The 15,222-nt window shown below is 45.7% G+C and overlaps 1 protein-coding gene across 3 annotated transcripts in view; it reads left to right on the forward strand.

The window, feature by feature from the left end:
* Positions 1 to 15,222, forward strand: part of CWF19L1 (CWF19 like cell cycle control factor 1) — a 131,108-nt gene that overhangs the window by 32,474 nt on the left and 83,412 nt on the right. For all 3 annotated transcript variants that reach the window (XM_075013480.1, XM_075013482.1, XM_075013481.1), the window contains one exon: positions 11,826 to 11,944. In XM_075013480.1, the coding sequence (XP_074869581.1) occupies positions 11,826 to 11,944 (119 nt within the window). The remainder of the gene's footprint in view (positions 1 to 11,825; positions 11,945 to 15,222) is intronic.

Consider the following 15,222-nt stretch of genomic DNA (forward strand, 5'->3'; position numbering starts at 1 on the left):
GATAAGAAATATTATGTCATACCCAATTCACACATCCCTGTCTCAACTCTTTGGTAGTGGATGCAGTCCCAAACAAAACAAAATAATATTAGTCCACACCCCAGGATAAAAACAGTTGAAAAAAAAAGGGGGTTGGGGGACATCATGGGCCATAAGGTGTACTCATCCAGCATGTTGGTACTTGGTGCCACCAATTGCATGCCGTGCTGGCTGACTATGACTTCTTGAACTACGCTAGGTTGCAGGAACTTGGGCCAGCACTACTGGAACACCAGTGCCAGACACTCTGCACCGTTATCAAGGAAGGCCACACCGTTGCCCTCATGGCTGTGCAGTTGGCTACGGGTATTGCTGATGTGGCGGCGTGTGTCACCGCATTGGTGGTACTTATGGTCTGTACCTCCTGGCTTATCTCCTGGAGGGTGCCAAAAGAACTCCAACACAAGGCTGAGGGCCTTTTGTTCGACTCCCAACACTTATTTTCTGACAAAATGGATGAGGTCCTTCATTCAGTGAAGGACTCCAGAGCAACACTGCATACCTTAGGCATGTACCCAACCCTCACTAAACGGGCTCTGTACTCTTCGTTTCAATGCCCTTGGGGCCAATATCAACAGTCTCAGGCAGACAACCTCAGAGCCAGCAACCTTTAGCATCCCACACTCAGTCCTCAAAGCAGTGATTTTTAGGGTTTGGGCAAGGGTGAGATCCATTGATTCCAACAGGGCACCATTCAACCGCTCTGCCACCAACTCCGCCCCTTTCTCAGTCAGTAGCAGTCCATCACCACACACCGACTGGTCTTGGACTGGTGGAAAAAGGATACTCCATCCCCTTCACCTCCACACCCCGTATCCACCCGCCCAATCCCATCCCCCTCCAGGGACCCTTCTCACAAGAGTCTCCTGGACTGGCAGGTGCAACATCTCCTCAGTGTGGGAATGGTGGACCCTGTTCCTGAGGAATTCTGGGGCAGAGGTTTTTATTCCACTTTCTTCCTCACTCAGAAGAAGTGGGGGATGGAGACCAGTTTTAGATCTCAGACAACTCAAAAAGTATGTCCGTTACAGACATTTCAGGATGGTGACTCTTGCTACTGTTATGCAGGCCCTGGACATGAACAGAATGCTATTAGCAACAGGAAACAGGGATGCATATTAGCAGCAGCTAACAGGGAGTTTGCCTCTGAGAACATCTGAGAAGAGCTCAGGTGGCTTTTGCGGGGTGCGTTGTGACCTGGTGGGTTGAATAGCCAAATGTCTGTGTCTGAGCATTGGTTTTGCAAAGAGGGACAGTTTGGAAGTGTGTTTGGCAATTTGATAAGTTTGCAAAGGTGTGAATTAAGAGTGCTTTGTTCCAGGTGGGCCTTCCAGGGCTGATTGGCTTGGGGACAAGGCTTTGAGTCAGCAGGGCAGCTACATTGAACACTGTGATCTGTGAACAGGGCAGCAGCTAACAGGGAGTTTGCCTGGGAGTTAGCCTTTGGGGGAGCCCCATACTGGTTGTCTCTTTCTTATAGTTTTGTTTCTGCTCTGCCCTTCAAGGCAGCACTGAAAAAAACATCTGAGGGAACTCTCTGAGGAAGGGTAAAAATGGATAGTGACAAGTCTACTGATAAGTCAGCCATTGTGATCTGCATAACATGTGCCACGTTTGTCTTCCTCCCAGAAAACAGAAGGGATTTCCTCTGTTCCAAGTGCAAGCTGGTTGCAATCTTCAAAGAGCAGGTTAGGGGGTTTGAGGCACAAATGTCAACCCTCCAGTCCATCAGAGGAGGTGACGGCATCCTTGACAGAAGTCAGAATTTAATACTACAGACACAGCAAGCTGAGCAGCCAGCAAAGGCAGTGTTGAACAAGGAAGAAAACTGGAAGCATGTAACCTCAAGAAGAAATCCAGTTCAAGCATCTCCTATTCTGGTGGAGGTAAACAACTGCTTTCAGGATCTCTACCCAGGTGATTCACTGAAGAATGCTGTGGTAGAGACCTCACAGGGACGGGATCAGAAGACCCCACTGACTGGAAGGTGTGGGATGCATAGTCCTAGGGACGGGGGTTCTACAACCACCACCCCTAAGAGCAGATGGGTGATGGAGGTCGGGGACTCCCTCCTAAGAGAGACTGAGTCATCCATCTGCCATCTAAAACTGGAATCCTGGGAAGTTTGCTGCTCACCAGGTGCTAGAATACAGAATGTGATGGAGTCTCTTCCAAAAATCATCAAACCTGTGGATTATTACCCTTTCCTATTCCTGCACGTATGAGTTAATGACACAGCCAAGAATGCCTTGAGCAGATCACTGTGGGTTATAACAAGAAGTCCTGTGGCACCTTATAGACTAACAGATATTTTGGAGCATAAGCTTTCGTGGATCTACAAGGTACCACAAGACTTCTTGTTGTTCTCAAAGATACAGACTAATACAACTACCTCTCTGATACTGTGGATTATGTAGCTCTGGGAAGAAAGATCAAGGAATATGGAGCACAAATGGTGTTCTCGTCCATCCTTCTGGTGGAGGAAGGGGACCAGCTAGAGGTATTGAATCGTGGAGGTAAATGCATGATTGTGCAACTGGTATTAGAGAGTGGGATTTGGTTTCTTGGAACATGGGACTCTGTTTTGGGAATAAGGATTGCTGGGAAGAGATAGCATCCACCTAATGAAGAAAGGAAAGAGCATCTTCGCAGGCAGGCTTGCAAACCTAGTGAGGAGGGCTTTAAACTAGGTTTGTCTGGGGATGGTGACACAAGCCCTGAGATAACTGTGGAGGAGGAAGGAAAAACAAAGGAGGACCCCTGATTCAAAAGGAGAAGGTAGGCCAATCAGCTTACTATCTAAGGTGTTTGTACATAAACATAAGAAGCCTGGGAAACAAATTGGAAGAATTAGAGGCCCTGGCACAGTCAAAGGAGTATGAGGTGATTAGCATAACGGAGACTTGGTGTGATGATTCACATAACTGGAGCAGTCATGGAAGGGTATAAACTGTTCAGGAAAGACAGGTAGGGGGAAAAAAGAAGAAGGAGTTGTGCTGTATGTGAGGGAGCAAGTATGATTGCTCAGAGCTCCCATATATGGAAGGAGAAAAGCCAGTTTAGAGTATTATTTGGGTTAAGCTTAGCGGCAGAAGCAACAGAGGTGGTGATGTGTTTAGTGTCTGCTATGGACCGCCAGATGAGGTTGAGGAGGATTTCTTCAGACAGCTAAGAGAAGTTTCCAAATGATAGGCCCTGGTTCTCATGGGAGACTTTAATCACCTGGACATTTGTTGGGGGACAAATAGAACAGTGTATGGACAATCCAGGAAGTTTTTGGAGAAAGTTCGGGATAACTTGCTGGTAGGACCGCTGAGTGAACTGGCTGGGGTCATGCACAGCTTGACCTGCTGCTCACAAACAGGGAAGTACTAGTAGGAGAAATAGAAGTGGATGGCAACTTGGGCAGCAGCGGACCACTAAATGGTAGATGTCAGGATCCTGACAAACAGAAGAAATGTGAGTAGTAAAATACAGACTGTTGATTTCAGAAGAGCAGACTTCAACTCCCTGACAGAATTGATGGGCAGGATCCCTTGGGAAACAGATATGAAGGGGAAAAAGAGTTCAGAAGAACTAGCAGTATTTTAAAGTCTTATTGAAGGCACAGGAACAAACCATCCCAATGCACCAGTAAGAAAAGCAAACCTGGTAGACAACTAGCTTGGCTTAACAGGGAAATCCTTGGCAAGCTCAAACTCAAAAAGGGTGGATATAAGAAGTGGAAACTTGGACAGATGACTAAGAAGAAGGATAAATATATTGCAGGAGAATGCTGGGGAGTAATCAGAAAAGCAAAAGCACAATTGGAATTGAAGCTAGCAAGGAATGTAAGGGGTAACAAGAAGGATTTCTACAGGCATGTTAACAATAGGAGGGTGACCAGAGAGGTTGTGGGGCCATTACTTGATGAGGGAGGTAACCTAGTGACAGATGAAGCAGGGAAAGCTGAACTCTACTTAATGCTTTTTTGCCTCGGTCTTCATGGACAAGATCAGTTCCCAACCTACGGCACTAGGCACTGCAGTATGGGAAGGAGGTGGGTTACTCAAGATCAGACAAGACCAAGTTCTTGTTATTCTAGTAGCCCTGGCCTGGCCCAGACAGACTTGATACCCTTACCTCTTTCAGATGTCAGTAGCGGTTCCTTGTCTGTTTCCTCCTTGCTGCAACCTTCTGTCTTAGGGCCTTGGCTGTATTCAGCATCCAGATCCCCTCAAGCTTCACCTCCATGTGTTGCTCCTTCATGGTTTCGCCATGTTGAAACCACCTGCTCTGAGGAAGTAAGGAAAATTCTTGTCAACAGCAGATGGGAATCGACATGCAAATCTTACCTTTAAGTGGCAGTGGTTTTCCCCCTGGATGACTCCCACCACTCTGCCTCCTTATACTGCGCCCTTGCCTGTCCTCCTCAACTACCTCCTGTACCTGCACAAGTCAGGCCTTATCGTCAGCATGGTTTGGGTGCATGCCATGGCCACAGCAGCCTTTCACCAGCCCAAAGAGGGGCCTTTGTTCCTGGCCCATCCTATTACCAAATGTTTCCTAACCAGCTTTCAGAACACATTCCCATTTGTTCACTCCCCGGTTCCCATATGGGACCTTAATCATGTGCTTCATGCCTTATGAAATCACCCTTTGAGCCTCTGGCAACGTGTTTCTGGCTTCACCTATCTATGAAGGTTTCCTTCCTTGTGGCGATCATGTCGGCTAGGTGGAGGGGGAGTTGCCCCCTTACACTGTTTTTACCAAAGATCATTACCTTGCGACCTCACCCTAAGTTCTTACCCGAGGTTCTATCACCATTTCACATCAACGAGCTGATCCACCTACCTGCGTTTTTCCTGACACTGCATTCTGACCCTACACATGCAGTGTGGCATTCATTGGATGTCCCCTGGGCATTAGTCTTTTATATTGACCGCACAAGGCTGTGGCATAAGTCTCTCTGGCTTTTTCTGTCCTTCGTGGAATGGTGCAAAGGCCTGTTCATTTCATCTGAAAGACTTTTGAAGTGGGTTTTCTCCTGCATTCGCACGTTATGCTCTTCATCATAGAGCGTTACCAGGGACTTTCATGACCCACTCAACCTGGGCCATGTCTTCCACTACTGCCTTTCTCAAGAAGGGGCCTCTCATGGACATTTGTAAGTCAGCCATGTGGTCTTCCAGTAACACTTTCACCTGGCACTACTCCTTTCTCGTTTAACATAGCTTTTTCTATCCATGTGAGCCAAGTGGCATTGTCTACTGTGGTAGTGACTGAGCTCCAAACCCACCTCCATTCTGTGGCTAGTGCTTGCTAGTCACCTAGAACAGAGCACCCTTGGGGAAACTACTTGAAAAAGAAGAGGAAGTTACTCACTCTGTGTAGTAATGAAAGTTGTTCGAGGTGTGTATCCCTGTGTGTGCTTTATTTCCCCCACTCCTTCCTGTGCTTTGGACTGGCCTGCTATATTTGTCAGGTAGAGAAGGAACAGAGGAGTCTGCGCTGCACGTGTCAGGAAGCACAAGGAGGTGCTATTGCACATGAGCAGCGCAGGAAACCATGGCTGTAGAAGAATCTCTGAGTGCCAGCACAAGGATTCACCAACACCCAGCATGAACACAGAATAAAGCATCCATGGGGACACACATCTCAAGGAACCATCATTACTCCACAGAGTGAGTAACTTCCTCTTTCTGGAGGAGCAGCATTTCCATGCCTTTGAAGTCATGCGATAGATAGCTTTCTGTCTCGAAGGGACTCAACTTTTGTGCTTTGCCTTGTTTGTTTGTGTCATATGCAGATTTTATGAAGGATTTTTCCCTTCCCCCCCCATGGAGGGTGGACGGGGACTGGCAGTTGGAATCTGTTGGCTTCTAAATAACCTTGCTATCTAGAAGCCTCTGCTGATTGGCTGAGCCTCAGTAGGGGGAGAGACTTTAAGGCAGTTGAGGGCTTTATAAAGCAGTGTCCTAGTGAACAGGTGAGCTTGTGAACAGGGGGCTGCAAACGGGAGTTTAGAGTGGGAGTTTGGAAGGGGCCAGGGACCCTTGCCTTTCTTTTAAATCACTGTTCTAGGATGGCAGGCATGGATAGTGATAGGTCTGCTGCTGTTACCTGCTCGGATGCACCATGTTTGTCTTCCTCCCTGAGGAAAGAAGGGATTTCGTCTGCATTAAGTGCAAGCTGGTCTCCATTTTAGAAGAAAAAATTGGAGGACTGGAGGCTCAAGTGTTGACCCTGCGCTGAGTCAGGGAGGATGAAGATTTCCTTGACAGAAGGGAGTGTTTAATCTTGTAAGCAAGGCAGGCGGAAGAACCGGGGAGGGCGGTAAGGGATGAAGCGGAGAACTGGCAGCATGTAACTTCTAGAAGAAAAAGAAGGCCGGTACACGAATCCCCCATTGAAATAGAGATAAGTAATTGCTCTCAGGCACTCTCCACTGGTTCTGCGGTGGTGAATGCTTTGGAAGGAGCCTCACAGGAAGAAAATCGCAAGAGAAATGCTTCTACTGCAGGACAAAGGATGTGTAGTCCTAGGGGTGGGGGTTCAGTGACCACCTTCCCCAGAAGAAAAAGACGGGTGGTGGTGGTTGGGGACTCCCTCCTAAGAGGGACTGAACCATCCATCTGCCAACCGCACCTGCAATCTCGTGAGGTGTGCTGTTTACCGGGAGCTAGAATTCAGGATGTGACTGAGAGCCTTACAAAACTGCTCAAGCCTTTGGAATACTGCCCCTTCTTACTTCTGCATGTGGAAACTAACGATATGGCCAAGAATGACCTTGAGTGGGTTACTGCAGATTATGTGGTGCTGGGAAGAAGGGTCAAAGAATTTGGAGCGCAAGTGGTGTTCTCGTCCATCCTGCCTGTCGAAGGGAAAGGGGTAGGTAGGGACCGTCGAACTGAGGAAGTAAACCCATGGTTATGCAGGTGGTGTTGGAGAGAGGGCTTTGGATTCTTCAATCATGGGACACTGTTCCGGGCACAAGGATTATTGGGAAGAGATGGGGTCCACCTAACCAAGAGAGGAAGGAGCATTTTCACAAATAGGCTTGCAAACTTAGTGAGGAGAGCTTTAAACTAGGTTTGCTGGGGGATGGTGACCAAAACCCTGTGGGTAGAAAGGAACTTGGAGGCTGGGAAGAAATTCAAAGAGGAATCTACAACAAAAGTGGCCCCTTGGTTCAAGTAGTGAGGGTGGGGAGATCGACTGGTTGTCTAAGGTGTTTATACACTAATGCCAAAAACCTGGGTAACAAGCAGGAGGAATTAGAAGCCCTGGCCCAGTCCAAGAGCTATGACTTGATTGGTGGGACGACTCGCATGTCTGGAGTGCCACCATGAAAGGGTATAAACTGTTCAGGAAGAACAGGCAAGGGAGAAAAGGAGGAGTAGTTGCACTGTATGTAAGAGAGCACTATGATTGCTTGAAACTCCAGTACATAGAAGGAGAAAAGCCTGTTGAGAATCCATGGGTCAAGCTTAGTGGTGTAGGCAGCACTGGAGATGCGGTGTCTGGTGTCTGGTACAGGCCGCCAAATGAGGAGAATGAGGTAGAGGAGCCTTTTTTTAGACAGCTGAGAGAAGTTTCCAGATCGTGGGCTCTCGTTATTGTGGGGGACTTCAGTTACCCTGACATCTGTTGGGAGACCAATACAGCGGTATACAAGCAGTCCAGGAAATTTCTGGAGAATGTTGGGGATCACTTCTTGGTATAAGTGCTGAAGGACCCGACCAGAGGTCATGCGTGGCTCGACCTGCTGCTTACAAACAGTGAGGAACTAATAGGGAAGGTAGAGGTGGGTGACAACCTGGGAAGCAGTGATCATGAGATGGTAGACTTCAGGATTCTGACCAAAGGAAGGAAAGAGAACAGCAAATTACACCCCTTGGACTTCAGAAAAGCAGACTTTGAGTCCTTCAGGAACCTCATGGGCAGAATCCCCTGGGATGCTACGACGAAGGGAAAAGGAGTCCAGGAAAACTGGCAGTATTTTAAGGAAGCCGTATTGAAGGTGCAGAAAGAAACTGTGCCAATGTGCAGCAAGAGAAGTAAATATGGTAGGAGACCAGACTGGCTTACTGGGGAAATCCTTGGAAAACTTAGGCACAAAAAGGGAGCTTACAAAAAGTGGAAGCTGGGACAGATGTCGAGGGAGGGATATGAACGTGTAGCTCGAGATTGTAGGGCAGTTATCAGGAAGGTGAAAGCACAACTGGAATTGTGACTCGCGAGGAATGTGAAGGATAACAAGAAAAGTTTCCTCAGGCATGTTAGGAAGAAGGAGGTGATCAGAGAGCGCTTGGAGCCCCTACTGGATGAGGGAGGTAACCTGGTGACAGATGATGTAGGGAAAGCTGAAGTACTTAATGCTTTCTTTGCCTCTGTCTTCACGGTCAAGGACAGCTCCCGGACTAATGCGATAAGTGATGCACTGTGGGATGAAGGTGAACAGCCTTTGGTGGGGAAACAACAGGTTAGGAGCTATCTAAAAAAGCTAAATGTACATAAATCCATGGGCCCGGACCTAATTCATCCCAGGGTTCTGAGGGAGCTGGTGTATGTTGTTGATGAGCCCTTGGCCGATATCTTTGAAAAGTCGTGGAGATCGGGAGAGATCCCGGATAATTGGAAAAAGGCAAATGGAGTGCCCATCTTTAAGAAAGGGAAGAAGGATGCTCCAGGGAACTATAGGCTGGTCAGTCTTACATCAGTCCCTGGAAAAATCATGGAGGGGCTCCTCAAGGAAGTCATTTTGAGGCACTTGGAGGAGGGGAGAGTGATCAGGAATAGTCAGCATGGATTCATGAAGGGCAAGTCATGCCTGACCAATCTGATTAGTTTCTACGATGAGATAACTGGCTCTGTGGATAGGGGAAAATCAATGGATGTGATTTATCTTGACTTTAGCAAATCTTTTGATATGGTCTCCCGCAATATTCTTGTCGACAAATTAAAGGAGTGTGGATTGGACAAATGGACAGTAAGATGGATAGAAAGGTGGTTAGAAGGTTGGGCCCAGAGGGTAGTGATCGACGGCTCGATGTCGGGATGGCGGTCGGTTTCTAGTGGAGTGCCCCAAGGTTTAGTTCTGGGTCCTGTTCTGTTCAATGTATTTATCAATGACCTCGATGAGGGGTTGGATTGCACCGTCATCAAGTTTGCGGATGACACTAAACTAGGGGGAGAGGTAGATACGCTGGAGGGTAGGGACAGGATCCAGACTGACTTAGACAAATTGGAAGACTGGCTGCAAGTAATCTGATGAGGTTCAATAAGGACAAGTGCAGAGTCCTGCACTTGGGCCGGAAGAATCCCAAGCATTGTTACAGGCTGGGGTCCAACTGGCTCGGTAGTAGTTCTGTCATTTTGCAGAAAAGGATCTGGGAGGTGTAGTGGATGAGAAGCTGGATATGAGTCAACAGTATGCTGTTGTAGCCAAGAAAGCTAATGGCGTATTAGGTTGCTTCAAGAGGAGCGTTGCCAGTAGATCTAGAGAAGTGATTATTCCTCTTTATTCGGCTTTGGTGAGGCCGCATTTGGAGTACTGTGTCCAGTTCTGGGCCCCCATTTACAGGAAGGATGTGGATACACTGGAGAGGGTCCAGCGGAGGGCGACCAAAATAATTAGGGGGCTGGAGCATATGACTTATGAAGGAAGGTTGAGGGAATTGGGACTGTTTAGTCTGCAGAAGAGAAGACTGACGGGGGACTTGATAACAGCCTTCAACTTACTGAAGGGAGGTGGCAAAGAGGCTGGAAAGAGGCTGTTCACAGTGGTCATGGATGGCAGAACACGGAACAATTGTCTCAAGTTGTGGTTGGAAAGGTCTTGGTTGAACATTAGGAAAAGCTTTTTCACTAGGAGAGTGGTGAAGCATTGGAATGGTCTACCCAGGGAAATAGTGGAGTCTCCATCCCTGGAGGTGTTAAGTCTCGCCTAGACAAAGCCCTGGTGGGGCTGATCTGATGGGTTTGGTCCTGCTTAGAGCAGGGGGCTGGACTTGATGGCTTTTTTAGGTCTCTTCCAACTCTGTTGTTCTATGATTCTATGATTAAGCAGTCTCTTCACAGATGATTTCTTCATGGATAACATCCTGCTTCAAGACTGCAATATGAAATAACTTCATCCATGCTTCCTCTATGATGGCACAAGGAATGCCTATAATACTCCTCAGTAACGTTTCCATTTTAGACATGGGCAGGCTACCATGTGCTTAATACATATGTTCATGAACCACAGTGACATAACCACATCTTCTAGGTGTATGTAGACTTTGGTAGAGTTATCCTACAGTCCCTGTTTAGACTTCAAGCCCGACCTCCTGGGCGGGGCATTGCTTCTGATTCAAGCACGTGGAATACCCATCTGCTTCTATTTAAAGAAGAAATGATTACTTACTGTAAGTGTGTTCTTTGAGATGTGATTCAGTTATGCATTGCATGACCCACCTTCTACCACCTCTGCAATGAAGTCTCTTTTCTCAGCACTTAGAGAGAAGAAATTATGGGAGTGTCACAGTAACATACCACCTCATGTAGCCTGGGGAGAGGGTACAACCAGGAAGCACAAAAGTCCTCTCTCTTGAGGTGCTGCTAGGCAAGTTTCTCTTGCTCCAGAACACTTTGCATGCATATACATAAAGGGAATAAATGACAGGATAACTTCAGTGAAGAACCACAGTTAGTTAGTAACTGTTTTTTCCAATAAAATGAGTGGGTACAAGTCTAGATACTCATGGCACCAATGTGGTGCTCAGTTCTGATATGCTGACTTCAATGAGAGTAGGATCAAGCTCCTGGTTAACGAAAAAGGTGCCATTTTTACATAATGACTTTTCAGAAAAGACCTATATTTTAATATAGTGTTTCTCAAACATTTTTGTGTGCTGTCAGTCTGCTTTAGACTTAAAAAAAATGTAATCCTGAGCCGCTGGAAAAAAATTGCAACCCTGTTGCAGCCTTAAGATGAGGATTGGGCTTCTACCCAGGGTGTTGGGGAGTGAAGTTGAAACCTGAGTCCTGGAGCCCAAGCCTTTTGCTTGGGACCAGGGCTAACACATTTAAATTAGCTTTGCAAGGCCGTGGGCAACTGTCCTGCCTTCCTGTTGTCTGTCAGCCCTGCTTTCAACCATCCTAAGCCTGTCTTTCCCTCCTGTCCTCATGGGTCATAGTTCTCAGGGTTGAGGAACACTGCTTTAATGGTGTCAAAGTTTGACTCAGACTCACAATTTATCAGACCACTCTGTTTTATTAGCAAAGCCGCTCTGCTAATACATTTAGAAGTGAGCCCCCCCGAGTGGGGCTTGTGTCTCTTAATTTATACAGTTTTTTGGAGAACAAGTTACAGAGAAGTTACAGACAAAAGAAGAAAAAGATTTTAGTCACCACCCTTCGAGATCCTTGAGACCAGTTACATATTTTCAATTACCTGCCACCCTTAACAATCTCCTTTAACAGCTTCCAGTTAACTTAACTAATTGCCCTTCACACCTTCCATTCTGATGCCTGCTTCTTAGACGCGCTGGCTCCATCTTAATTGCTTCTCCATTCAAAAGCGAACTGTCCCTACGTGTGCTCCCTCGGATACTTAGTAACATGTTTTGGCATGCCCTCTCATATACAATGTATCCAGCATGTCCCCTTATACAACGTTATACTTATACAATGTTATACTTCCACAATGGCTATCAGAACAAACTATCAAATACACAGAACAAAGCAGCTGTGCTAAAGCATTTTGCTCTGCATTGCAAAGCCACTGGATTTTAGAGTAATGCTTTATTTGCATTTTATAGGAAGAAGTGGATACCAAGAGATGTGGCTCTGTGTTAATATCTAATTTAGCCATGAGTCTGAAGCCAAGATATCACTTTGCTGCGTTGGAGAAGATATATTATGAAAGACTTCCTTATAGGTATGTAGGACCTTGAGAAACCATTCTTATTTTATAAGATGATTTGTTTTTTCTAGGGTGCATTGGAAGAAATTGTAAGATTACAATTTTCTTAAGTCACAGAACCATTTTATCATTTGTAAGTGCCTTGTTTATTCCAATGTACATCACAGCTTAATCTCAAACATATTTTGTGGCCATGACCCTCACTTCCTCACACACCAATCCATAATGTGTAAACAGAACAAACAAAGAAAGTGCAATCATGCTGGACTTGAGTTTTGAGTTACATGTGCTAGAGGTATGCTACGTGTAGTAAAACATCCTGGAAATTTGTAAACATTTCAAATAATTTCCTACTCAAAAAGTGGTGTGATTATTACAGGGGTATTCTATAATAGATCTTAACACATAAAGAGGAACAGATCAAAGCACTTAATGTCAGTTCAGATACAGATGATCATGCCTTTGTAATGTGCAAGGAGAACAAAGTCCAGACTGAGAAATTATGTACACTTAATGCTTTGGACCAGCTTTACAAAGCTAAAAACAATTACAAGGCAACTGTACTGGGATGAAAATTTCATGCAAAATGTGAATCATTGCTGGGGACACCTGCCTAGAAATGACAACAGCTGTACACAATAGAACTATGTAACAAATGGAAGAAAGGGTAGATTTATTGAAATGAATATAAATCAGAAGTTAGCAATTTAAGAAAAATAAAAAGGGAAGCCAAAAGCCACAAGCAGAACTCCATGGCTACTGGAGGTAAGGATAATGAGAAGTCTTTAAAATACATTAGGAGCAAAAATAATCATGCCAGATCATTGTAAGCACATCCATTTGACATCATACAAGGTAAGATAATAGAGCAGTCAATGCAGGGCTTGATTAATAAAGAATTAAGGGGAGGGATAGAATGAGAGCAAATCAATATGCGTTTTTGAAAAATAGATTCTGAAAAATTAACTCAGTTGTTTAGGTTTCAGGGAGTAGCTAGAAGAGTGATTAAAATATTAGGGTATGTCCACGCTACTGGGAAGATCAACCTAGTCAGGATTCATAGAAACATAGGGCTGAAAGGGACCTCAGGAGGTCATCTAGTCCAGTCCCCTGCTTCAAGGAGGATCAACCCCAAATAAGTCATCCCAGCCAGGACCTTGTCAAGCTGGGACTTAAAAACGTCTAGGGATAGAGAATCCGCCACATCTCTAGGCAACGCATTCCAGTGCTTCACCACCCTCCTGGTGAAGAAGTTTTTCCTAATGTCAAACCTACTCCACTCATTATATAACTTCAGACCATTGCTCCTTACACTGCTATCAGTCACCACTGAGAACAATTTCTCTCCATCCTCTCTAGCACTCCCCTTCAGAAAGTTGAAGGCTGCAATTAAATCACTTCTCAGTCTTCTCTTCTTTAAACTAAATAAGCTGAAATCCCTCAGCTTCTCCCCATAGGTCATGTGCTCCAGCCCCTTAATCATTTTCTTTGCCCTTCGCTGAACGTGCTCCAGCACATCCACATCCTTTTTGTAGTGGGGGACCCAAAATTGGACACAGTTTTGCAGATGTGGCCTCACCAGTGCCAAACAGAGGGGAATAACCACTTCTTTAGATCTGTTCATAATGCTCCTCCTAATGCATCCTAATATGCCATAAGCCTTCTTGGCTACAAAGGGCACACTGTTTACTCATATCCAGTCTTTCATCTACAATAACCTGTAGGTCACTTTCCACTGTACGGCTGCTTAGCCAGTCAGTCCCCAGCCTATAACAATGCTTGGGATTCTTCTGTCCCAAGTGCAGGATTCTACACTTCTCGTTGAACCGCATCAGATTTCTTTTGGCCCAATCCTCCAGTGTATCCAGGTCACTCTGGATCCTATCTCTACCCTCCAACATATCTGCCTCTCCCCCTAGCTTAGTGTCATCTACAAACTTGCTGAGGATGCAATCCAGTCCCTCCTCCAGGTCATTAATAAAGATGTTAAATAACACCAGCCCCAGACCGAGCCTTGGGGCACTCCGCTTGAAACCAACTGCCATCCAGATATTGAGCCACTGACCACTACCCATTGGGCCTGACGGTCAAGCCAGCTTTCTATCCATCTTATAGTCCATGGATCCAAGCCATGCTTCCTCAGATTATGGACGAGTGTTTTGTGGGAGACCGTATTAAAAACTTTGCTGAAGTCAAGGTATATCACATCCATTGACTTCCCCATGTCCACAGAGCTTGTTACCTCATCATAGAAGCTAATCAGATTGGTCAAGCAGGACTTGCCCCTAGTGAATCCATGTTGGCTACTTTTGATCACTTTCCTCTCTTCCAAGTGCTCCAAAATGGATTGCTTGAGGATCCCCTCCATTAGTTTCCCAAGGTTTGTGATGAGGCTGATGGGTTTATAGTTCTCTGGATTGTCCTTCTTTTCTTTTTTAAAGATGGGCACTATGTTGGCCTTTTTCCAGTCATCGGGATCTATTCTGATCTCCAAGAGTCTTCAAAGATAATGACCAAAGGCTCAGCAGTGACATCTGCCAATTCCCTCAATACCCTGGGGTGCATTAAATCCAGACCCATAGATTTGTGTACATCTAGTTTTTATAGGTAGCTCTTAACTTGCTCCTTCCCCACTGATGGCTGCCCTCCACCTTTCTGTACTGCATTGTCTTGCACCAGAGTATAGGAGCTGTCTTTGTTTGTGAAGACTGAGACAAAAAAAGCATTGAGTATTTCAGCTTTTCTTACATCATCTGTCACTAGGTTACCTCTTTCATCCAGTAACGGCCCCACAACCTCCATGGTAACCTTCTTATTGTTAACGTTTCTGTAGAAGCCCTTCTTGTTATCCTTCACATCCATTGCCAGCTGCAGTTCCAATTGTGCTTTTGCTTTCGTGATAACTTCCCGGCATCCTCCAGCCCTATATTTCTACTTCTCCTTAGTCAGCTGTCCACATTTCCATTTCTTATATGCATCCTTTTCGAGTTTAAGCTGACTAAGGATTTCCCTGTTAAGCCAGCCTGGTTGCCTACCATATTTGAATTTCTTGCTATGCAGCAAGATGGTTTGTTCCTGTGCCTTCAGTACGACTTCTTTAAAATACTGCTAGTTCTCTTGAACTCTTTTTCCCCTTCATCTTCATTTCCCAAGGGATCCCCCTCATCAGTTGTCTCAGGGATTCAAAGTCTGCTGCTTTGAAATCAAGGGTCTGTATGTTACTGCTCACCTTTCTTCTTTTTGTCAGGATCCTGAAATCCGGTATCTCATGGTCACTGCAGACCAGGTTGCTA

Source organism: Carettochelys insculpta, chromosome 19 (assembly GCF_033958435.1).
Source record: "Carettochelys insculpta isolate YL-2023 chromosome 19, ASM3395843v1, whole genome shotgun sequence".
In the NCBI taxonomy this organism is placed as follows: Eukaryota; Metazoa; Chordata; order Testudines; family Carettochelyidae; genus Carettochelys; species Carettochelys insculpta.